Genomic DNA, 25,143 nt, shown 5'->3' with positions numbered 1-25,143 from the left:
AAGATAATTTATTTATTGGTAATTTTACTCCTACGATTTAAAAAAGTACTTATTTTTACATAAATATACGCGCAAAAATACGCGCTAGTAAAAAGTGGCAACATTATCTTACTTTTTTTGGAATCTAATTATGATTTTCAGTTTTTAGGGGACGAATGTCCCGCGACATGTCAAGCGAAGTCGAACGATTACGCTTGACATATCTAGCGACATTGCGCGACTTGTGTGTGAAACTTGTCGTAGGACATTTTGTCCCCTGGTTTGAATAAAGTACAAACCGTTCGCATTCGTTTTCCAATACTATCTCGGATTGGTAGGCGCAGTGGGTTTATGACGTACCATTTACTAAATAAAACAACAATATTTGGTATATAAATTTATTCATATAACTATTGACTGTGACATTTAGCTGATAGCAGTAGTTTAGATGACAGGAAACTTCTAGTGGTTGTAAAGCTTCAGAATATACATAAATAGTTCAGATCAATTAAGAGCACTTTAGGATGGAATCTTTCCAGTTCACAATATCAGCGTGCAAAATTACAAAATCAAAATATACAGAATTGGTTTGACACTATAAAGAAGAGATTCATTAGTTATTTGAGTTTGCGTTATCTTCTTACAAATGCAGATAAGTAAATGCGCGTAATAAATAACAACACACAAGAATCTTTGTATTTGTGCATATGTTGACGTCACGTCATCCTTGAGACTTCTTTGATTAATACAAGAATATTCGAGTGAATTGTTTTCCCCAGAGCGTTGTTAATAACTCAAGTAATACTTTAAACTAAATCATTTACTAAAATCACTATAGGAGTCTTACGATTGGTTCATGCGCTGGGTCTTACGCTTATAAAATGATTAATTTCGTAGGAGATTCATCTTTCATGTGCCAAACCAAAATAGCTAATATTTTAGACCCTTATTTTCATCATCACATTGCGTTTCCTTATACTTACACTTAACAATAATAATATCTCTATTAAAAACTAAAATCGTTTGAAGTTTGAATGCAAGAAAGTAAGAAAATGCAGATCGTAGAAAGTGCTATGGTTGTTTGAGAGGCCATGGCACCACATTTAGTTTAGAAAAGGTGGATACTTATAAACATCGACTAATATAACATTTTTAACATCAGATAAAATTTACAAAATATGTTGATTGCATCCTTATCCTTATACATACATTGAATCAAAATTAAAAAAATTATAACATAGAATTACCAAAGTTAAAAACAAAAGAAAGCTACTTCAATAATAACGCAAAATAAAAAAGACCAGCAAGATAAATGCCAAATACACTTAAACCTAACATTTAAACATAAAATCAGTGGCTCGTATCAGATTCACAAATTTTGACTATCTTGCTATACAAAGAGCACTAACACTTAATGACCAGCCACCAATGAATTCGATAACTCAATTATCACCCTGTATCCTGAACATGTGCTTAGGGCACTCACTCAGTGTCAAACAAATGAAAATACTTCTAAGTGTACGTGAAATAAAATAAAGTTAGGTGCACTTACGTAGATAATTGAAGTGAAGTTAGACATTAAGCTTAGAGAGTATGATAGTTTCTTTCAGTTTGGGCCTTGTAGTACTTGAAGCCCATGAAGCCGATGGCGAGGAGCCCTAGCGTGAGGATGATGCCGCCGACGAAGCTCGCGCCGTCAAAACTGGAATTTAAAAAATGACGTGTTAAAAAATGGTCATGTGTGATGATTGTTGGGATTTCGCAGCCAAAATATAAATACAAGCCAAATGCGAGGGAGGTTGTAATCCAATGGTAAGTTAATTGTGTTGATCAACAATGTATCCGTTTATTGATAAACTGAACCTAAATATTAAATATTGGTTTTGTGCAAAGTGCGTGGTGGGGGAAATACAAGCGCCGTCAACGCACTGAGTAGAAAAAATTATGGGACTACACATTCATATTGATTAATGCGTCTTAAATCAACTTGAGCGCCAACATTCATGCACAGAGCGAGCCGGATGGTATCGGCCTGTCAGTTGTTCGGAACTGTCAAAATTTTGTTCTAACTGACAGGCCGATACCGTCCGGCGGACGGTATCGGCCTGTCGTTAATCAGTGGGCCCCTTAAGTACCTTTTCTTTAATTCTTAGATCATACTTTTGCCACTCCTATTAAAATTACCTCGTATACCTATTTAAATGATAACATACCCTCTAGCCTGCAAAGCGTGTGGCTTCTCCGTGGTGACAGCGGCCTTCTCCGTCGTAGTCGGGGCCTTCTGGGTCGTCGGGATCGTCGGCGTCGTCACCGGCGTATCAGGCTTGGCGGTAGTCTTGTTCTTCTTATCGTCAGTATCGTTGGTGGTGTTCGTCGGAACGACGGGCGTCGGTGTCACCGTAGCGTTCTTGGAGTCGTTAGTCGCGGTGGGAGGGCTGGCTGGGACGGTAGCGGGTGTGGGTGTGCTCGGTGCTGTGGTCGGCGCGGCGGCCGGCGGGGCGGCCTCGTGCGCCGGCGCGGCGGCGGCGCCCGGGGCGGCGGCGGCGGGGGCAGCGGGGGCGGCAGAGGCGCCCGCGGGGACTGTAGGAGTGGAGGCCGCAGCTTCCGCTGTAATCAAAAATAATGTAACATTAGAGGAGCGGAAAGATAGGCTTAGATTTAGATTTACATTGTCATAGTTTACTCTTAGGAATAAAATAATCATATAAATAAAAACGAATATTGGCCGGCGACCTTAGCACAAAGCGCGAAGCGGCGTTTAAACCATTTAAATTAGAAAAAGAGACAAATTGGGCACTTCCCGTTATTAGTTACGTTTAAAAACACATTTCCGATCAGTTTAAAAAATGTATATATAAAAAATCATTAAGAGAACAATGCCAGAACGAAACTAACCGAATACTCTGCAGTTCTTAGTGTAAAGTCAGATATTGTACCTACTAGGGGTCCCGGCACTAGCTTAGGCCTATATCGCGGGATACTAATATACATAGGTACTTTTTTTGTATCAAGATTTGACGTGTTATATTTATTTGCGTATTTATTTTTGCAGCAGTGGGAGGGTGTAAAACATTAATTGCATGCAAAAATCCGCAAGTATATAAACGGGTTAGCATTAGCACTGATTGACTAGCACGTTATAATTTCACTGATTAGCAAACAATATTTTTGTTTTAATTAATATGGATTTCCGTAAAGTACTGCCTGGTTCTATTAATTATAGACTACTAATGTATCAGTGTTAATAATCCTTTTAGGCCAAGAAAGGTACGCTCGGCTAGTATGGCGGTAATAAATCTAGTGATTACGTCGACACATAATCCAAATAAATATATTACATTTAGGTATTTAAAAAAAAATGTAAAAATATAAAAAATCACAGAAAATTTGTAAAAAATATTAATAACATTTTTTAAATTTATACTCATAGAGAAATATTGGCTTTATGACATTAAGCATGAATCACACAAAAAAGAATACTGTATCCTACATTTAAAGTAAGTAACCTACGGTTATTATTAAATTCAGTATATTTCCGTCCTCAAAAATGGTAATAGGCTATTTTTTCTCTCATTATTTCCAAATTACTTCGGATTCGGAACTACAGATGCAACGGATAGTTGTTTGGCCGCATACAGGATACCGGATGTACGGCCTGACCATAGGCCGAAGTTTCGGTATTCAGCCGCCGAATATTCGGCCGGTGGAAATATACCTACATTCCGGTATTTCAGATGCGCATTGTGGAAGTTTTGACCTGTTTCGTAATGAACTTTCGCGCGGACTCATATAGGTCTATCACTAGGTACGAAATTAGTGCGCGAGCTAGTGAATGGAACGTTTAAATTGTTTTAAAATAATAATCGAGTACGATTATATTCCGATATCAAGCATAGTTAATACTATCCGGTATCCGGCCGGATATTAAAATAAGGGCGAGATAGGATACCGGATAGTAACCGAATATCCGGTGCATCTCTATTCGGAACCTAAATTTTTAATCCTGCATGGTGCAAATATGTATAATTTTGAGACAATGACTTGAAAATTTGTCTTGTATAACTGACAAAGCAACCTGCCTGTGTGGTAGGAGTGTGGGGGAGAGAGGGACGTATATGCTAGAAAAAGACAATACGACCTAGGGGCTGTCCATACATGACGTCATCTATTTTTGACGATTTTTGTCCCCCCCCCCCCCGCCCAAATTTGAAATGACTTAAATTTATGAATAGCCCCCTACAACAGTGTTGCCACTCTCAATATTATTTATTCTTAGGTTCCGAATATGGTAAGTTATTTAATTAGCGTTTTATTTTTGTGTAAAACGCTGTCATTTTAAAGCCGTACTTTTCGCCTTATTGCAAAGGAGTAAGGTGCAAAAGTGTAAACATATATTTGATGTCGACTCTTATTATACTATGTTATACTTATTATGGAACTTAGGAACGTAAACTTAGGCGCGAAGGGTTATTGTCTCATAGAAAATTTGAATTTCGCGCCTTTTTCTACTGACAAAGTTGTTGGATAGACGTTAATATCAAATTAAAGAGTGGGCCTACACACTTCGCTGTGACAGAATGTGAAAGTGTCACCAAAACTGTCAAATGACTACAATAATAAGTATTCACCACTCCACACTTTGCCATTCTGAAATTAAATAAGAACGATAGATAGTCATGCATAATTTTTATTTTTGTAGTGGGTCATAATGTCATAATTGACGTATATAATTACGAACATAATTTGAACATCAACCAATATTATAATTCAATGTGTACAGTCAACGGTAAAAATATGGGTGTACAAATCATTTCAAAAATATGTCCCATAACTCTGTCAGTGAATTAAGAACTATGGGACATATTTTTGAGTAAGTTGTCTACACCAATATTTTTACCGTTGACTGTACTTCTACAGTACGGACGCAAGCACAAATAATTTCGTACATTGTACCGCTGTTTCCTATATCTATACCACACGCATAATTATATGTGACGTTCCACGAGTAAAGGTGCCTTGTGGCGGTTGGCGCTTACGCTATTATTAACGACGCTCCAATACTAATGGGGTGCTAAGCGACCTAAGCGTCTACCGCCGTTTACCTGTGGAACGTCACATATTGGTCCCCCGCTCGCATAATGGCATTGACCGCCGGTATCATGGCGGGACACATAGAAGGTAGAATCCTATAGAAGTGGTATACGCGTGCCTCCGTGAGGGACAAAACATACGCAATGCGACACTATGATTGGTCGAATTTATTTGTTACAAAAAAAATGTGAGACTGTGACAAGGACAAACAATACTATAGCGCTTTCGCTGCTACTCCTACTGAAAGATAGGTACATAATACTATCCGGTTCGGTTATTTCCCCCCCTCATGCCAGATCCAGTTAGGTACATACTAGATTCACGGCGGGACAGCAAATGCGCGTGCGATAGAGATAGGAATAGGAGGGTCAAATGTACAAAATTCTACGTTCTTTATTTTATTTAACACTAACATTATTTATTGACCATGTGTAGACCTTATGCCTTTCCAATAAGGTATACGACGATTGGTAATTTATAAACGGCGATAGGTACATAATACATATTTAATCGACTTTCGCAACAAAACTGCAGTTGGTTTACATTAAATTACTATTTCATGATAGTCAATTACCGCAGAACTAATTATCGCTATTGATTTTGAACTAATTATCTTTATTGAAAAATTTGAAGATACTTAATAGCGTGCCATAAATATTAAGTGTTTTAGTACGCTTCGCTGTGCAATATATTATTGCCGGTGACTATTCAGTGGCCATCAGATATATCTGAGCGGCCATGGTGCTCACAAATATGGTCACCCCTCTATTGTCAAGGCGTCAGTTTAGACATTTTTAGGGTTCCGTACCTCAAAAGGAAAAAACGGAACCCTTATAGGATCACTCGTGCGTCTGTCTGTCTGTCTGTCTGTCTGTCTGTCTGTCTGTCTGTCTGTCCGTCTGTCACAGCCGATTTTCTCCGGAACTACTGGACCAATCAAGTTGAAATTTGGTACACATATGTAAGTTTGTGACCCAAATACGGACATGTAACGTAAACAAATGAATTTTAAACATGGGGGCCACTTTTGGGGGGTAAATGAAAAAATGAAAAAAAATAATTTTTCAAACTATATCATGTTACATATCAAATGAAAGAGCTTATTGTAAGGATCTCAAATATATTTTTTTTATAATTTTCGTATAAACAGTTTAGAAGTTATTCAAGAAAATAGGCAAAAAATGACCATTCCCCCCCCCTTATCTCCGAAACTACTAAGTCTTAAATTTAAAAAAAAATACATAAAATAGGTCTATACCTATAGATGACAGGAAAACCTATTAGAAATGTACAGTCAAGCGTGAGTCGGACTTAATTACAGTTTTTGATCCGACCCCTACGGATTTTTTAAAGAGATTTCACTCACGTTTCACATAAAAAATACATTGTTAACAGTGCCGGATTACTTAGAGTAGTAGTTTTCTTAGAGTAATTGGTGATAATTTTCTGATAAGATAATCATTTTAAATATTTAACGGTCTTACCTACTTACGAGTAATTGTAAGGTCAAATTAAAAATAATGTTTAAAAAAAATATGTTAAATTGAGAGCTAGCTCAAAGTTTTTTTTACTCGTCGACTTTAATGGTTGAATTAATAAAGACTTTGTAACCAATAAGAAAACAAGCACGTGCTTACGGCACCACGTTCAGGGAGGGCACCAAAATGCCAGGTTGAAAAAGGTGAACAAATTTTAAAATTAGGGACAGACACATCGTTTTTACCACACGACTTTTTTAGCTGTCCAAAAGCTAATTTGCAAAAATAATGGCGCGTAATTCTGTGGGAAACAATCGGTAGCAGTAGAAGAGTCGTGATTACATGCATAGATTCGATTTCAACCCACTCTTTTGCGGTTCGGCGTTAGGTCTTATGCGAGGCCTTCTGCCTTACGGCAAAGTTGATCTTCTGCCTTAATTACACTTGGGCGTGGATCCAAATCCAAGCTTTCCTCTTTCGCAGCTGGGCCTACTGCCTTTCTCACACTTCGCCAATTCAATTCCAAGCTCTCTGCTTTCTTGCATATTTTATGCATGAAAACAACCTCGCTGAGACCCTTAAATATCGAGCCCTATGCGAAGCTAGGCTGATAGAAAACTGTCCCATCCCTTCTCTGTATGAAATCCTGGATTCGCGCCTGGTTGGGACTAAAACTAAAATTGCGTTTTTATATCGAAAAATTTTCGCGCTCGCTTCGCTCGCGTTTTCAATTACTTTATAAGGTATGATAAAGGTGACATTCGGATGGCGACTGCAGCAACATTACTCTGTTGCAACGTTACTGCTGCAGTACTGTCAACTTCCGTGATAAAATGATGTGACTGATTTCCATACTAAAAGTAAAAATGTACAACTGTCTATCATATTGCGTTTTTATATCGAAAAATTTCCGCGCTCGCTTCGCTCGCGTTTCTATTACTTTCTACGCTATGATAAAGGTGACATTCGGGTGGCGACTGCAACAGCATTAGGTACTCTGTTGCAACATTACTGCTGCGGCACTGTCAATTTTCGTGATAAAATGATGTGACTGATTTCCATTCTCAGCTGTAATGCGGCAATGAACTTCTCTCAATTTACCAAAAAATCAATGTAATCTTGATGACCCTAGGGAGAGGGGGCACCTAGAAATGCTTAGGGCATCAAAATATCTTAATCCGGCACTGATTGTTAAAAATTGTGTAATATACGGAACCCTTGGAACGCGAGTCCGACTCGCACTTGGCCGGTTTTTGAGCAACTCGGCCACTCCAATATATCTGATGGCGACTGTGTACACCTATACAAAGTCAAAATATTTGATATCCTCCGTATCTCTTTTATGATTTTTAGTATTAAAAATATTGGTCAATAACCTATTAAAGGTAAACGGGTTTTGCAGCAGCGCTAAAATTAGTAAAAATAACAATTGTACTGTATTATATATGCCCCCGAGTAAGTTTATATATAACGTTCCACGGCAAAAGGTACCTTATGGCGGCTGGCGCCTACGTCGCATAGCGCCGCAATAATATTGGAGCGGCGTTAATAATAGCGAAAGCGCCAACCGCCATAAAGTACCTTTACCCGTGGGACGTCACATATAATGTTGTGTCTTTAAAATTTGACCGTCTAGATACCGACCGACGCCAAGTCAAGATCAGTAGGAAATAGACATGTGCGCCGCGCCGCCGCGCCGCCGCCGCCGACGATTTTTCCACGCCGCCGCCGCCGATAAATTTGACCGGCGTATAAACGTAAACTTTGGTAACCGTAAGAAATGGTTGCCAAGTGACATGCTGGTATATAATTTTCGGCAATAATTTAGAAAACTCACGTAATATGTTTTGGATAGCCTAGTAAATACTCAGAAGGAATAATATATACAGTGGAAACTGGATAAGTGGAACCTGGGTTAGTGGAAAACCTCTTTAAGTGGACCCAAGTTCTCGGTTCCAGTCCCTTGGCAACGAATTACCTCTATAAGTGGAATTTTGGGACCTCTATAAGCGAAATCCATTTTTTCGAATATTTCTTATTTTTACCTCTGTAACTGGAAGCAGCCGTCTCCGAAACCTCTATGAGTGGAATAACTCGGCGTTATAAAATTTGTATTTTTAATAAACCGTCACTAGAAGCACTACCACCAGTTTTAACATTGACATATTCACTCACGTTTAAGTAACTTACTTTCTATGTATCTCGCTCGTACTCGCATATTAGTGCAAGCGAGATGTATAGAAAGTAATTTACGTAGACGCGAGTTAATCTGTCAATGTCAAAACTGGTGGTAGCCGTAAAGGAGGGTAGTTTGTTTCGTTAACATTATGGTTCGTGTTTTAACTACGTATTTTGTATGAGATCACACATCGTTCAGTTTTTTTGCATTAAAGTACAATCGGTACATTGATTTATTTAACTATACTGGTTTCTCTTGCATAAATCAATATTAGGAGTGATTTTGTTTTAGTAATTTTGAAAATTGTATACGAGTAGGTACTGTGGATTATTTACAGTATTGCTTTTTTTTAAGTCAGGATTACATACCTATTTTTGTTAATACATACATATCTACATACATATTTAATAAAAGATGCTTATTTAAGTCTTGATCATACCATACGTGACCTCTATAAGCGACATTACTAGCATCCACAACCTCTGTTAGCGAGAGCCTCTGTAAGTGAGAAAACGTTTTATTTGAACCTGGTTAAGTGGAAAACTGGATAAATGGAAAACCTGGATAAGCGGAACTAAACAGCCGGTCCCTTGCGATTCCACTTATCCAGTTTCCACTGTAGTTTCAATAGCCATGTTCTCATGCAGTATCGAAATTTATGCCACGCCGATTTCACGCCGATCACGCCGCCGCCGCCGGTCAAAAAATCATCGGACGCCGCCGCCGATGATTTTGCCATCGGCGCACATGTCTAGTAGGAAAGGTCGTGACGTGATATTTCTATAAATAAAATACGTAACAAATGGTGTTTGTTTTCAGTTTGACCAAATTTTTGGCACCTCTGACCTCTTAAGAACAATGTTGTCGTTTGTAAATTATAACGGGCTTTGTGCATAATGTTATAAATACTGGTAACAGCGATAATCTAGTAGCAAGAAGTGAGTGATACCTACATCCTGGTGACTGAAACTGAATGCATGCATTCATCCATAGAGGAAAGGGGACCCCAATACAAACATAGTCCCTATTTTCCTCTCTGGATTTAGATGTTTACTAACTGCTAGCTAAAAAGATAGCAATATCACTTGCTCCCTCTAACGCATAAATGCGTCCCTTGGACTGGCCGGCGCTGGCACATCGTGTACAGGGGCCATAAAAATAATGGTCTGTGCAACGACGCCATACTTACGGCTCGATTCGGAAAATGAATTAGATTTCTACTAGACTTCAACATGTTACGATACGGATAATTTAAAGATATTTGTAAGATAGATATGTCAAATTTGACGTTTCGGCGATTCTGGAGGTCCTCTTGAACGATTTCGACAAGTTATTACTTAGATATCCAAGTCACATCTAGTCGATATCTAATGTAGATCTAGTTGATCTCGAAATCGTCTCAAGATCTTGTGATTATCTCGAAATCCGAATAGGCCTGTTAGTTTAGTTCACAATTCACATAGGCACTATAGGCATCTTCAATATGACTTCCAGTTCCAACTCAAAGCTTACACAAGATAGGTTAAGTAATTATACTAATTATACAAAAAATGTATTCCGGCCAGTGTTTCAACTTCCAAATTCCGGCGTTTCCACCGTCGGAAACCTGTCACCGTGAGGTTGCGCAACACATCGCAGTCAAAATAACGATCTTGTATTAAAGCCGTTTAGTACGGCTTCTGCTTAAAGGTGCAGTCGTGACGTCAAAGATCATTTATAATTAGTTTGCTTTTTGTTCCCACTCACGGAGTTCTTGTATCTAAAAACGTAAATACGTTTCTAGTTACGTAAATACGTAAAATCGTGTTTTAAGATCACGGCATCAATAATATCTACAGGATGTCCCAGAACTACCACGTCACTAGTTCAATTTGCATTTACACTCGGTAAAAAAATATTTAATAAATAGAGCCTTAACCCTATGAAAGGTACGCCTATCGTGCGCGATGCGTCATCTTGAACCTTGTCTAGGGTTACCAGATACAAATTTAGAATTTCCTGACAAAATTCCTGATTTCTGAATATTTTTCCTGACATTCATATTTTCACGACGACGGTAGGGGGGGAGACGGTATGAATATTAAACAGCACCCGTATAAAGGAAGGTACAGTCGGTAATAAAACAGTGTTGTATGTATATGGAAACTTCCAAGGGAAGAAAATTATTGTAACTAGAGTACAAACATGTGTACTTGTACATATGAGAAAAAGTTATAAATCCTGAGCATCAGACCAATTTTCTATAAACCTCACGATATAATCAACATCGTATTTTACTTAATTTGCAGCTTAGTTACGTTTGACGCTTCTTCGTCTCAAATTTTGCGAGAAAATTACATTTGACAGCCAGTAATTCAATATGGTTTCCGTTTTTGTAAGTCTTAGAAAGTAACAGAACCCAAAGCAAGTGGTGATCCGTTGGGAAATAGGTATAATTTTATACAATGTAGCGGTGCCTGTGTTATATCACTTAATATCTACCCTGCATACCATACAAATGTCTACCTACATAGCTGCGTAATAGTATTTAGTTCTCACGCAAAAACTTAAGGACATCTGGCAGAAAATGTGCTTTGTCCATCTGGTTTTTGTACCAGGAAGTTTGTGTGCATAACGATGACTATCGGTGCACTCAAATATCTTTCAGGTAGTCTACTACAGTTAGTGTCCCAACATAACATACCTAAGTACCCACGTCGATATACTAGCTGTAGATAAGTCACAGATAAGTGGATACGTATGGTAGGGCATCGACTTTACTGTCCATATCAATGTTGACATTTTTGGCCTTATTACAAAGGACTAAGCTGCAAAAGTGTACCTAAACATAATCTTTGACGTTGACTGTAAACAGTGGTTCATTAATTATTAAGATAAATATCGCTCATAAGATTAATCATATGGCGTCTGATAATGGCAGGATGTTAATAGTTAGGTGCATGAAGATAATCAGAACAAACAATAGGCCTTCAGTATCCAAAGCCCTATCCACGTGTCTTTGCGTGTTGGATCAGTGCAGTGAAGCGTCCTGGTGTCACTAAATGCGATTCTGACACCCACGAACTGGCCCTATTCCTAGTGCCTGTAATGGCTCCTCTACACGATGGGCCAACGCCAGCCAATCCAAGGGACGCAGCCATGCGGTAGAATGAGATAGCAATAAGCCAAACGACACCAATACCCCCTCTACACGTTGTCCCAACATATTGGGTGTAGAGGAGCCATAAGGCCAGTCTTTACAAAGTAATATACCTACCTATAAGTCAATGCCCCTGAGTGATTGTCTAAATGAGAGTGACGCCCTCATACTAAATTATAAGAGTAATTATCCTGGAACAGTACTTACCTTAGCCTTTATTAAAGAATCACTCTGTAATTTTTCTGGATTAGCGTCCCCTTGATAACGTACCCGAAATAGGCCCCTGGAAATTCCCAAGGTCGATTCGTCTAATTCAATTATGCCACGGCGATACCTATTTAGTTATCAAGCGGACCCCAGGCTCCCATGAGCCGTGGCAAAATAGAAGAAGATATAATTTGTTTGTCACATCAATATCGCGAAGGCCCGTAAATTGCGCAACACAGGAATGTGGTAAATCCCAATGTGCATTAGTTTTGCTCTACTATTGGCTAGGCGAGACGTCTTTGCGATATATTATATAGATTTTATGTAAGTTAACACCAGCCGTAATGATATTATCCTCCTTAGTTACACCCACGATACAAAGAAAATTGTTAGTGAAATATAAACGGTCGTGTTTGAAATAAAGTTGAATATGTGTTGTTTGGAAATCATAAAGAACTAGGCACGACTCTGTAGTATTTGTAAAAGATAATGAAGTGGAAACGTTTGAAAATTCATCATTTTCATAGTACATATTATTTATATGGGATGTATGTACAGTCTAATTCGCATTCTCGGCCAATGTACTTGATTGTGCACTCTACTCTTGGACTAGTCATAATAAATAATTGGGTAGGTAGGTATGTATAATCAATAATCACACAAATCAAACTATACACAAAACTTTTAAATTAACTCATCAAGGCATGTGCAGTCGCCGTCAGATAGGTATATCAGAGCTGCAGGCGCTCAAAAATATTTGAAAACGCCTCTATTGTCAACGTGTTACAGTGCATGTTCAAATATTTTTGAGCACCTCGAACGCTCCAATATATCTGATAGCGACAGTACTATGGTAAAAAAATGTCTACTAATCAGGACTAAATACTTGTACGCATCATACATACAATTATGTCCTTCCCAGGATTCAAACTCATGACCGCCTTTGTATAGCACTCGATAATTATTTCAACTACATTTGCTTACTTTAATGACCACATTTCTGTGTAAGTAGCTGTGTTTATCAAGAGAACGAATAGTTTAAAAATATGCATGCTATTTCTGTACAATAGGCGACCTAAGTCAATTACAGTTGTGTGCGAATCACCAACCATGGCAGTAAATGTGGAGTAGGTCAAAGATCATTGTAGCACACATACTGCTAAGAGCATGAGTATGAATGATATGTGAGATCAATTTACAGTTTAAACTGTATCCATACGCAAGTCACAAGTTATCTCAAAATATTTATTATTGAAACACATTTTATTGCCGACTGTACTTTATCACTACAATGTAAGAGGTACTTATTGGATAAATTGGATTGTTGTCAAAACGTAATGTGAGCCTAAATTCGAAAAGTTTACAAGTATTAAAGGAATAATTCCACTTGCGTCTCCTGGGTCCATCATAAAAATAAATAAATATTATTGGACATCCTCATTACCCAAATTGACTTAGCCCCACAGTAAGCTCAAGAAGGCTTGTGTTGTCATCAGATGAATTTGATGGTATTAAATTATTGCATTGTCACCACTAAATGGGGCATTATCTATGAAAAGGGACCTTAATGTCGATGGCGCAATCGACAATAAGGTCCCTTTTCATAGATAATGTCACAAATATCTCCTACTATGACTATAATAGTTGCTTAACTTCAAACTCGGGTAAATCCATCTGTCAGATTATACGATTTAGGTATTAAGTAAAGGTAATAGGGTAAATATTGCTGAGATTGTAGAATGGATTTACCCGAGTTTGAAGTTAAGCAACACAGAAGATGTTGGTTCAAAATGTTCAAATGGATTAGTAAAAACTTGTTAGTAACTTGGGTTTGATCTAATATTGTGCAACAAAGTGTAAAATACCTTTCTTACAATCTGAGGAATAAATTTTCTGATACAAAAAAGGAACCACACATGGTTTAAACTGTAAATGGTTGTACAATTAGCTAATAATATTTGTAATCCTTGTATTGCACATTTATGATTAAGTACAACCGAAAAACACAAGGTTTCAACAAATGTTATTCAAGCTAGTAGCAGTATTATTTCAACACATGATGAAATTGAGTTAGTGGCTGTTGATAAAAAATATTTGTGACACTGTGAATTTGCAAAAGCATCATGCAATTTGGGGAGAACCTGGCAGAAAGTATTCCAGGGTAACAAATAGGAAGTCATTTTAATATTCAATTCAATAGGTATTTATATTTAATTTAAATGATTTGCCACGTGTTTTACCCCACGATTTTTCACCAGATCAATACAGAATACATTTTTCCCTTGTACACTTCCCTATTACATGTTTTTACTAATGCATTGTCAGACAGTGTGCATATACAGTGTGTGACAGTGTGTGTATATATATATATATATTCATTTATTTATTTAAGTTTTATTGCACATATAAAGAAAAATGTACTAATGGTGGACATTTAATGAGAACAAGTATTTATTCTTATCTCGAGTCAATGTACTTATTGCAAATATGTCCCCAAAGGGTCTACTGCGAAAATTAATTATTATAAATAATTCCGTTATGTGCCTCTCTATCATTCAAATATACAAAAGTGATAAAGAAGCAGATAACAAAATTTTGATATTCACAGTTGGCCCTCATGTGTATATGGACACTAATATGAATAAGATGTTAAGAATCATAGTGTGTCGCTTAGCTTCAAGCTCGGGTAAATCCATTCAACCCTCTCAACAAATATCTACCCCATTACCTTTTTATTAATACCAAAATCGCATAATCTGACAGACAGATTTACCCGAGTTTGAAGTTAAGCAACTCAATATGTAATGTTTACTGCTGTTCTTGGGCACTGCTTTGGGTTAATCAGAACTATTTATAAAGCTATTAAAACCTGTGTCTGACCCCTGTACTGAGATAAATTAAGCGAATTTTAAAGGTCATGGAGCAAACAATAATGTTTGTATTCATGTCGCCTTTCGGCAAATGTCTTATTGTCAGAAATGCACTGCTACTGAGATATTAGGGTCTAAGACTGAGATAGATATCATAGATATAATCCAAGGACAAACTGGCATACTAATTGGTTGAGATGATGACTTGATAGGAAATAAGCACAAATAATTTCATAGTCAAAAGTATCGGATAAAAGTTTTTCGCAATTAAAAAAAATATTTACGTCATAAGTTCTCTTTCTGCAGCAACTTGTTTTGCTGATTAAAATTCAATCACGACGTCGTAGAGAAAGGGTTTATACATAAAATAGGGTAAATTAAAATACCCACATTCTGAAAACAGTTACATATAGGTAATTGGGATTTATAATGAATACTAAAATAAAATTATACTATGGGTTAGAAAAAAAAGAAAATACAGGCACACGAAAGACTTATTTTATCCTCGTATTCTGTTTGTTGGAATCTGATCAAACGCAATTGACCGATTGGCATTTAACTGATTGTTTGAGATTTACTCACCGGGCTTCGGCGGCTCACTCAGGCAAACGGAAACGGTCAACAAGCAAACAAAAATTACTTTCTTCATCTTGAAAGACTTTCTAGCTATTTCTTACAAGATTATTTCAAGAATTCCAAAATTACGCTACACTTTGCGTTGACTTGACGAATCCACCAAGAACGCAATGTTGCCACTGTTGCCAGATTGTTGCCATTGGTAGGCAATACCAAAGAGAATATAATCATATAGACTATTCAAGACTTATTTATAAACTTTGAATATTATACATAATCAAAAAAACTGAGAAACTATTTCAATACTTCAACCTTAGAATAATTTATTGTGGTTATTTATTTGATTAGTGTTACTATTCAAAATAGTCAAAATGTAACATTAAACTAATTTAAAATTTAAACAAAGGATGAATGATATTACATACCCTGAATAGCTTAAAATGTTACCACTTCCTACGCAATCTAATAGATGGCGCGCAAATTAACGTTTTATAAATACTGTAATTTATTGAATTCATGTCTTTTCTCTTTTTCTGCCAATTATTACTAAAAACTCTGCGTCTGCTCTGGGGGCGCCACCAGCACAAACAGCAGGCCTACCGCTAACGCTAAACACGAAAATAGAAAGTTCGTTAGGTATATCAGCCTCTCTATCACTCTTGCGAGCGATAGAGAGGCAGATAACGAAATTTCGATTTTCGCGTTTCGCGGTGAGCCTTGTCTGTGGTGAGGGAATTTCCCGACTTGACTGTTTATTTCGGTAGTGGTAGGTTGGATTTCTTTTGTCTCGGTTGTTCGCTTGAATCATACATAATATTCATAATAGACTAAGAGCAAGCTCCGGTAGCAGGTAGAGGTCTGGGGCTCTACCGTGAAAATCGAACGATAGAGCGCCATCCGCACGTAAATTAGTTCGAACGAACCAACTGAAGCCTACCGGGAAACTCTTTCGTTTTGGCTTACGTCTTTCGAATCCATAGAATTGACCGACGTGAATGGAATGAACGAACCTAACGTTAAGTGTGCATTACACTTCACATCCTACGCTGGGACATTAAACCGGTAAATTAATAATTTACTTAAAACTGAGTTAGATATACTTAAATAATTAGTTTTACGTACTTATAACATACAATGATACTAAAAACCTTCGTAGAATAAGTTTTAATACCAATTTAACATTTTTTGCTGTTTGTCGAATATAATTTTAATAGATTAAGCAGTAGTGTCAAGACTGTCAATGTCAAATTCATTGTTTACTGTCTCATGGCTGTCTTGATGTCGCCGATGTTTGTCTGTTGTACCACATATTTTAATATTATAAAATTTGTATTTACATTGAAAAGGTAAGAAAATCTTTATCTTGTCTTTAAAAAAAACTTTCTAAGCAGAAGAAATTACCGTTATAATTGAAGTACTTGACGAATTTTTGAAACTATGTATCACAATGTGCCTACTTTTGATTATTTTAGTTGCTTTTAAACATATAAATTACTTCCTAGTACCCGATGACTTTCGAAACTACATATGTAGTTTCATTGCATACTTTTGGTTACTCTCGCTCGACTTATGAAACAAATAAGAATAAGATACTTGTTAAACAGTGAACAGTTGTAGTTTTTACATAAAATAATTATTTTAGCAGTTTAAAGGATAATTTTCAATCTACCTATTATTAATATTTTCTCAAAAGTAATTTATTTTATTACTTTATAAGTTCTTAAGGTCAAATAGTCTATTGATTGTCCGCGGCTCCTGTAGCCGGTTATTTTAAAAATATGCTCTAATTCATGTGTTTTTTTAGTTCCAGACTAGTGGGAATCACAATGGACCTACAGTGAGCACCCTGGCAAGGAATATGTTCAAGCTTATAGCTTCCAGCTATTGCTGGAAAATGGAAATTTCTATAATGATATGGAGGCCAACAAAGGTAGGCATTTTTACTGATTTGGATCACAGTAACGTTTCCTACTCATGAAACTATCCTGATTGTGTATGAGATAATCTACGATTTTCTTTCACTTTCATACTTTCTTTGAAATAAAAGTGTCTGCCCAACGCCAACTAGGTACATGGGTACCTACTTACCTAGATGCCAAGTAGGCTAGCTACATACTTATATATCCTATACGTCATGCTTTAAAGGTCTACAAATGTCTAAATTATAATAAATAAGAATAATTAGATTTGACATATAAACTTAATTTCAATTTCACACCGTTCACTGGAGTATGGTTTAATACAATAATTTGTATACAGGGTGAAATTTAAATCACTGGCCATATTCATTCCAGGCACTAGGTTACACTTAAGGAATCTATTTAGCGAAAAAAAAGAGTACATTTTTTTTTAATTTTCATTTTTCAATTTTTAAATACTTTCCACGAGTCGTGGTCACCCTATTACCACAAATGTAAACAAACCTAATAGTAGGTTTTAACAACAACATCAGCAAAACCCTTATCTGACCTTCATTAAACCTTATAATCGTTGCAATAGGGTCCACCTAGTTAGTGTTGGCGATGGTAGGCAGGTTTATCAATTTCGAGGGTAGTCTAAACCATTCCGCGCTAGCGGTAAACATAACGGTTAGCATAAATTATTAGTCACTCGTCACTCGCCAACCTTAAAATAATAATCGCGCGCGTACTAAGGTTTAAAAAAATGTTTTCGAACCGGGAATATTAGGAAATGGTACGGTGTTATTTATTAAGTGGTGAGTGTTTACGTGGTGCACAAAGATTATACGAAATGGAATCAGTTCCACGCCTTCGCAGACAAGGATTGAATCCAAGAGTACCATCTCGTGGGACTTTCGTTAATTGCGTCGACTTTTAATCAAATGTAAGTACATAAGATGATTCAATTTTTTAAATACGCCTGAATGCAAAGATTCCTGACCTAGTTTTTACTCATTGTTTTTAAGCCACGGACGTTTTGTTAATAATCATTAGTCAGAAATAATATTTTAGATTAAAAATGGGTTGCCTTTGCATTTTGATGGCTCTAAGCCCGTTAAAGTATGAAGGAAAAATTAGCAACTTATGTAGGTAAGCGTCTTATCTCGCTGCAATAGGGTTCATAATTGGTGACGCGATTGCAAACAGCGGGAGGGGCGGGGTGTTAATGACCTTAACTGATAAGAGAGAAGCGGGTGTAGTGGGTAGTTGTCGGTTCACCATAATGTACGAGGTTTTTAGGACAACTTGATGATGAGTTATTTCGAAAAAAATGTACTGAGCGGTATTAAAAGAAAAAACACGTGTTTAATATTTTTTCGAGTTCTTTCGGGTGTTTCAATTTGGCCAGTGAATTAAATTTCACCCTGTATATCTAAATATAATTCTTGTTTTTATTAACATTTCCACAGACTCCAGAGCATGTCTGGCAGCGCCTCATAGGGCTATCCTGCCCTCGACTCCCAGTCTACCAGCCGCGCCGGTCCGTCGCCTAATCACAACTCCAACCCGGTCAACCGCAACAGGAGCCACAAGAATGTGAGGTGGTGCTGGAGATGAAGGTGATCGAAGCCAACGACCACTTATACACCCGCGAACTGATGCGGTGGAAAAAACTTTGGTCTTTTTTTAACATTAATTTTATAACTTTATTTGCATAGACTGATTTGAAATATTCTTTATTGAAAGTGTATAATGTATATAGAGATTTGTCCGATTTTTGTTAAAATAAAAAATAATAAAATTATACGCAAAGTATATTTTATTGAATTTAGCTATTTTTATCAGTACACGGAAGCGTCGCGACTATATCTCGCGGATCGTCGGGCAGTGGTCGAACACGTAGTTGGGAAATTTTCAATAAAAAGTTTGTCTTCACATTAACATTGTTTTATTTATTAATTTGTGTAAAAAATTTAACAATTTTACCAGGCTAAGGGTTAAGGGTTATATTTCCCACGTATGGCACTTCAAACATCTGTTCTATTTTTGATGAGTAAGACATTCAATTGTCATTTTCGAAATGTTAGCCTGGTAAAGGGTTAAAATTGTATAATTATATTTTAAATATTAATATAATAAAATTTGGGACTAGCTGAATGCAGCACATGCACAAACAGGCGGCAAATGGGCAGAAGCTTCCTCCTCCTCCCTTATTGTCTACATTCGAAAGGAGTTAGTCAGACCAAGATATTAAGCGATTTTTATAGCACAGACGCGCAAATGTTATTTAAATACATAATTTCATAGAAATTTGGAATTTAAAATACACTTGCACGTTTGTGCTATAAAAATCGCTGCATACTTATCTTGGTCTCACTCTAATGTCATTTACATATTATTGACTAATCATTGACTATGTTTATTTGCACATACAAGAGTAAGAAATAAAATAGCCTACCTAACCTTATAAAATTATTTATCATAGGTACATTTATAACCGTTTCGGTGCGGTTGGCACGACAGGCGTGTCATCAATGATTTCAACGTGTGGCGCATGACACGACAGGCGTGCGATCATATTCTATGGCGTAAGGCACGCCTGCCGTGTCATGAAATAATTGTTCGCCGCCACAGCCAAAAGTTTTCGAAATTTACACAACTCAGATATAATATAACTGTTAGCGACGCTACGACAAGACGCGGATAATTATAAGTTAGATTAAGATCAAATTCGATTAAGACTGTATTCTCAATAAAGATTTATTTGATAGGTAGGGAAAACCGCGATTAGATTGTCAGTAGTCATAAGTATTCAAAATATCCGTTATTTAACTCGTAGGTTCGTAATAAGTTTTAGGTCACCCAGTAAGTTAGGAAAAAACATGGTTAAACCTATTTCCCAATTCCCAAGTAATCACTATAAACTTGGTAAAATAATGTAGGCTCTGTCATTGGTTAACCAAAGAAAGGCGGATCAAGACAAGGAAGTCTCAATATGAAAGGGACAGAATGACCGCTTCTCATTGGTCGGCCAAATTCGAGCTCAGCGCTCCGATACAGCGTAATTTTCACTTAGAAACATACACGTTTCATTAATTAATTCGTAACCTGTTAAAGTTACATCATAACAATATTTGTAGATATTATAGGTCGTTAGCCTAGTCACCTAGTTAGATAAGAATCATAAGGCAGTCACAGGTAGACAAAGGCCTGCGAGTCGGCAAAAGGGCCATAAACCATCCATTGTATTCATTTCGGCCGCTTTCCTATCTATTGTAAGCCAAGTCGTAAGGACTAGTGAACTTGTTATCGTTTGTTTTTATAACTAATGAACGTAGTTAACTATTTGTAATAGTTTTAAGTCAGTAATTAATCGGATGTATGTAATATGAGTCGCAGAACGATAGCGGGATAATGAAAATTCACCCGAAAATGACCGTATGACGTAAGCGACCAATCACAGGCCGATTAATTCCGCGAATTAAGACATGATTTTATCTCCCTATCGTAGGTGACTCTCTTTCTTGATTTTTCGTATAAAAGTAAGACGGAACCGCTTCGGATCGTACAGTACACCAGGAGCAGCCGAAAAGGAAAAACCAAAAGGAAGAAAACCAAAGGAAGAAAACCAAGGAAGACCTGAGGGATCCGAAGCTGTACCGCCTAATCGTTGTAGGAGTATTTTTATATTTGTACCGCGTAATAAAAGTCAGTTTTTTAAATCGTGTAGTTTATTCTTTATCGCGAGGCGGTTGAAGATATTCGTCGAGGGCTTCGCACATGGGCATCTAGTAGGCTGGGGCGACTGCGGTTTCGAGCGAGGCGCCAGTAGACCAGTTACCTTCTCCAACTGCTATCGTCGGCTATATTGGGCGTTGAGAGTTCAATATTTTGTGGTCCTTCGAGCCGGATCTACTGTCAGCGCACCGGGACGTCGTGCTCAAGTCTACACTTGCTGCGAAGAATCGTCACAAATGACCGATAAAATGGTCGGTACGCGTTCGCGAAAGGCTGCGTCGATGCAGAGCGACGAAGATAGGCGGCGTTACCTAGCGGAGGGCGCGGCAGCGGCTCAGAGGGCTGCCCGCGCGGACGCCGAGAGGTCAGAGGGCGCCGAGGCGGCGCGCCCCCTCCTCACCCCTGTAACGTCGTCCGACGCGCTCAGCGAGCGTCCGCGCGCCGCTAGCGCCGAGCCGTTTGGCGTAGCGGCCGCACCACAGCACTCCCTCAGGGCGGACGACTTCACGAGGCCACCGGGGTCTCCCTCGCAAGTAAATACACTGCTGTGGAGCAGAGAGCTCCGCAAGCGGTTACGACGACTTGCGAGGCCCACACCGTTACCACTGCGACGGGCGAGAACGAAACTTAAGGACGTCGCAGCTACGCAGCAGGGAGGCACTATGGAGTCGAGCACTCCGTATGCACCTGCCCCTACTCAGTCCGTGCACTCATGCGCTAGTACGGTCATCGAGGCAAGGCTATCTCAAGTGGAGCTTGAGGCGAGCGAACGTCTAGCAGAAATTCAGCGAAAAGAGTTGCGGATCGAAGCCGACTTAATAAAGAAGAGGCTAGAGGCGCAGAAATCACAGATTATAGCGGAAGGAAGCACGGGCGCAGTCTCAGATGCGGGTGACATCGAGCCACAACAGAAACGAATCCTGAAGTGGATGGACGACTCTCAGGATGACAAGACTATAACCGAGCCAGTTAAGAGGTTAGCCAACGAGCCACCACCGGACTACGAGACTCCTAGACGGCCTCTGCGGGACGAGCGACATATGCGACGCCGCTCACCGAGCCGCGAGGAACGTCAACGGCGATCGGAATCGCCACCGGAGGAGCCCCGTACGCCGCACACGGCGCGTACGCAACACACGCAAGAAGGCACAGTTGCGGAGTCTATGCTGCATTTGTTCGAGAAGATGCAGATGGCGGCTCGTCCGGCACCTAAAGATATCTTCGAGCTACCTCACTTCTATGGAGATGTGAGCGAATGGCGAAGCTTTTACAATACCTACATCGAGACATCGAAGCGCTACAAGTTCACCGACTACGAGAACGTTGCAAGACTGCGTATGGCGTTACGTGGGGACGCTAAGATGTGCGTGTCACATGTCCTGTCTACAGCTACTCGTCCAGACATGGTTATACGTATTTTGAAGAAGCAGTTTGGCCGAAGCGAGGTGCTTTTGGATAAAGCAATCGAGGACCTACGAAGACTGCCACCGTTGGGGCCGAGCGCGAACGACCTCAATACGTTTGCGATCAAGATTATGAACGTCGTATCTACTATCATGGACATAGATAGAAGACACTACGCCGACAACCCGATGCTGATACGGGAAGTAACCGATCGATTATCGCCTCATCTACGAAGCAGATGGTGCGACTACGCCAACAGACATCGCGATACTGACGACCCCGAGATCCTGCAGTTGGCTGATTTTCTGATGGAAGAGAGCGAGCTAGAGATGTCATTCTGTCACGCGCGCGCACCAGCGAAGCGCGCGCAGGGACCGATGACAGCACCGTACGCGCGCGCGCCTGGCGCTAGACTGAACGCGCCCGCTGTGAAATCCTTCGGCACCCTTTTGAAGGGGTGCGAGTGGCCTCTTCCGCCTTCCGGCTGCGGAGGCTGTCTCGGGTCGCGCCCCACCTTGTGGGGCGGTCGGTCGCTCGTCATTTTGGGGACGGCTGTGTATCCGTGAGGGCCAGCTTTCTCGCCACCGGCCGTTTATCCAACCCCGCGACCCCTAGCCTGGTGATACCGTTTGAGCGGGGCCAGGCATCGGGGACGCAGAGAAGGCGACCGGCAGCTTAGGCTGGCGTGTGCATCGTGCAGTCTGAACGCGCCCGCGCCGCGCTATCCCATCCCCACTCCAGCTCCGGCCGCAAATCGATGCAGCGGAGGGCAGAAGGCGACGTATGCGGCTGGACAAATCACAGCGAAGAGCACGTGTTTGTACTGCGGTGGCAATCACATTACTACAGATTGTCGCAAGCTGGCCGCACAGAGTATAGGCGCTAGATGGGAATGGGCAAGACTCAATCGTATATGCTTCAGATGTATGGACGCGAAACATTTGAAGTCGCAATGCAACGCGAAAGGGTGCGGCGTGACAGGCTGCCCGCACACGCATCACCGTTTGCTGCACACCGAGCCTACACAGGCGAACAACAGCAGTGGGGCTACAATAGCGGTAGCTCAGTCGACGCATCGAGCGGTCGCCTCACCGAGAGTGACGTCATCGTTTGCGGCAGCGGCCGAAACGGAGTCGCGGCCTACAGAACGAGAGGACAACGATCCGCGCGTCTACGTGTCGTCAACCCCAAACTTCAACGTGCTACTGAAGGTGCTGCCTGTAACAGTCACGGGGCCGAAGGGTACGGCTCAAATATTCGCTTTCCTCGACGACGGGTCAACGCTTTCCATGATAGATCAAGACGTCGCAGATGAAATCGGAGCAGTAGGCGAAGACGAACCTCTCTGTCTACGTGGGATAAGAAACCTGAAGCACACATCTATCACGCAAACTGTAAAGGCGCAAGTGGGACCGCTGCGAGGAGGCACCGTGCACGAGATCGTCATGAAGACCGTAGAAGGACTTGGCATACGATCGCAATCACTCAACAAGGCCGAATTGATGAAGCACAAACACTTAGAAGATTTGGGCGACGAATGCTACGTGGGTACAGGAGTACCGCAGATGCTGATTGGAGGCGATTTCTGCCACCTGAAGACTCCCATCGAGATCAGGCAGGGCGGAGAGGACGAGCCTTGCGCAATGAAGACACCCTTGGGTTGGGTATTTTTTGGGCGAATGCCGCGCATCATTCGCACGATCGAGCAAACCGTACTTCATTGCCGCACAGAGGACGACGAATTAATCGATCAAGTTAAGAAGCATTGGTCGATCGAAGCGTTAGGAGTAACGAATAAAGAAAACGTCAGTCCGAGCGATCAGCGAGCCATCGACATTTTCAACGCTACGGTACGCAAGACTGCAGGGGGCCGGTACGAGGTCGGTCAACTGTGGGCGTCGGACAACGTGAAGCTACCACCGAGTTACGTAATGGCGCGGTCGAGGCTACACAACTTGGAGATGAAAATGCGGCGCAACAAGGACTTCGCTGAAGACTACGAAGCCCAAATTCAGAAGTTACTACAGAAAGGATACGCGGAACGTATCATGGAGCCGCCGCAGACCGACCGAACCTGGTTTTTGCCGCACTTTAATGTATTTAATTTAAATAAAGGCAAAGGAAGAGCCGTTTTTGACTGCGCGGCAAAAAGTCAAGGAAATAGTCTGAATGACTATATTTTATCGGGGCCAGACCTACTACGAAGCCACAAAGGACCGTCATTTCTTCACCGACCAGAAGTGGAGTGGCCGAGTCAAGAAATAGGCAGACCGACTGAAGACCTTCCTGAAAGGAAAAGCGGAGTCACAGTAGAGACTACGTTATCTACTACTACGTCAAAGTCAGATCCGTCGAGCGTGCTACCTGACATACGACGCTTCAGTAATTACGATAGGCTAATGAATTCGACGGCCTACGTTCTACTTTTCATAGATAAGATGAAAAATAAGAACAAGACGCTGCAGCTGCAAGTGAACCACATAAAGCGAGCCGAGCATATGTGGCTACAGAATAGCCAACGAAGAAGTTTCCCGGACGAGCTGCGCACTCTAAGCGCAGGACGCGATTTGGACAAGAAATC

The 25,143-nt window shown here is 39.9% G+C and overlaps 1 protein-coding gene across 1 annotated transcript; it reads right to left on the bottom strand.

Annotated features, from left to right (window-relative positions):
* Positions 1–363: 363 nt before the first annotated feature.
* Positions 364–15,717, bottom strand: LOC134794373 (integumentary mucin A.1-like). Its single transcript, XM_063766175.1, has 3 exons — positions 15,526–15,717; positions 2,193–2,586; positions 364–1,681 (listed from the first exon to the last, which is right to left on the bottom strand). Exons 1-3 carry the CDS (start codon positions 15,590–15,592, stop codon positions 1,564–1,566), a joined length of 579 nt encoding a protein of 192 aa, XP_063622245.1. The 5' UTR covers positions 15,593–15,717; the 3' UTR covers positions 364–1,563.
* Positions 15,718–25,143: the final 9,426 nt, after the last annotated feature.

This window comes from Cydia splendana, chromosome 10 (assembly GCF_910591565.1).
Source record: "Cydia splendana chromosome 10, ilCydSple1.2, whole genome shotgun sequence".
Classification (NCBI taxonomy): Eukaryota; Metazoa; Arthropoda; class Insecta; order Lepidoptera; family Tortricidae; genus Cydia; species Cydia splendana.
Note: the sequence above shows the minus strand (reverse complement) of the source record. Positions and strands in the feature narration are given on the sequence as shown.

What these genes read in the sequence shown, in the direction of transcription:
- LOC134794373 (XM_063766175.1), bottom strand. Translation starts at nt 15,592, where the DNA reads ATGAAGAAAGTAATTTTTGTTTGCTTGTTGACCGTTTCCGTTTGCCTG. An exon ending in GAGTGAGCCGCCGAAGCCCG is followed by an intron (nt 2,587 to 15,525) that starts GTGAGTAAATCT and finishes TTTTGATTACAG; the next exon opens with CGGAAGCTGCGGCCTCCACT. An exon ending in CACGCTTTGCAGGCTAGAGG is followed by an intron (nt 1,682 to 2,192) that starts GTATGTTATCAT and finishes TTTAAATTCCAG; the next exon opens with TTTTGACGGCGCGAGCTTCG.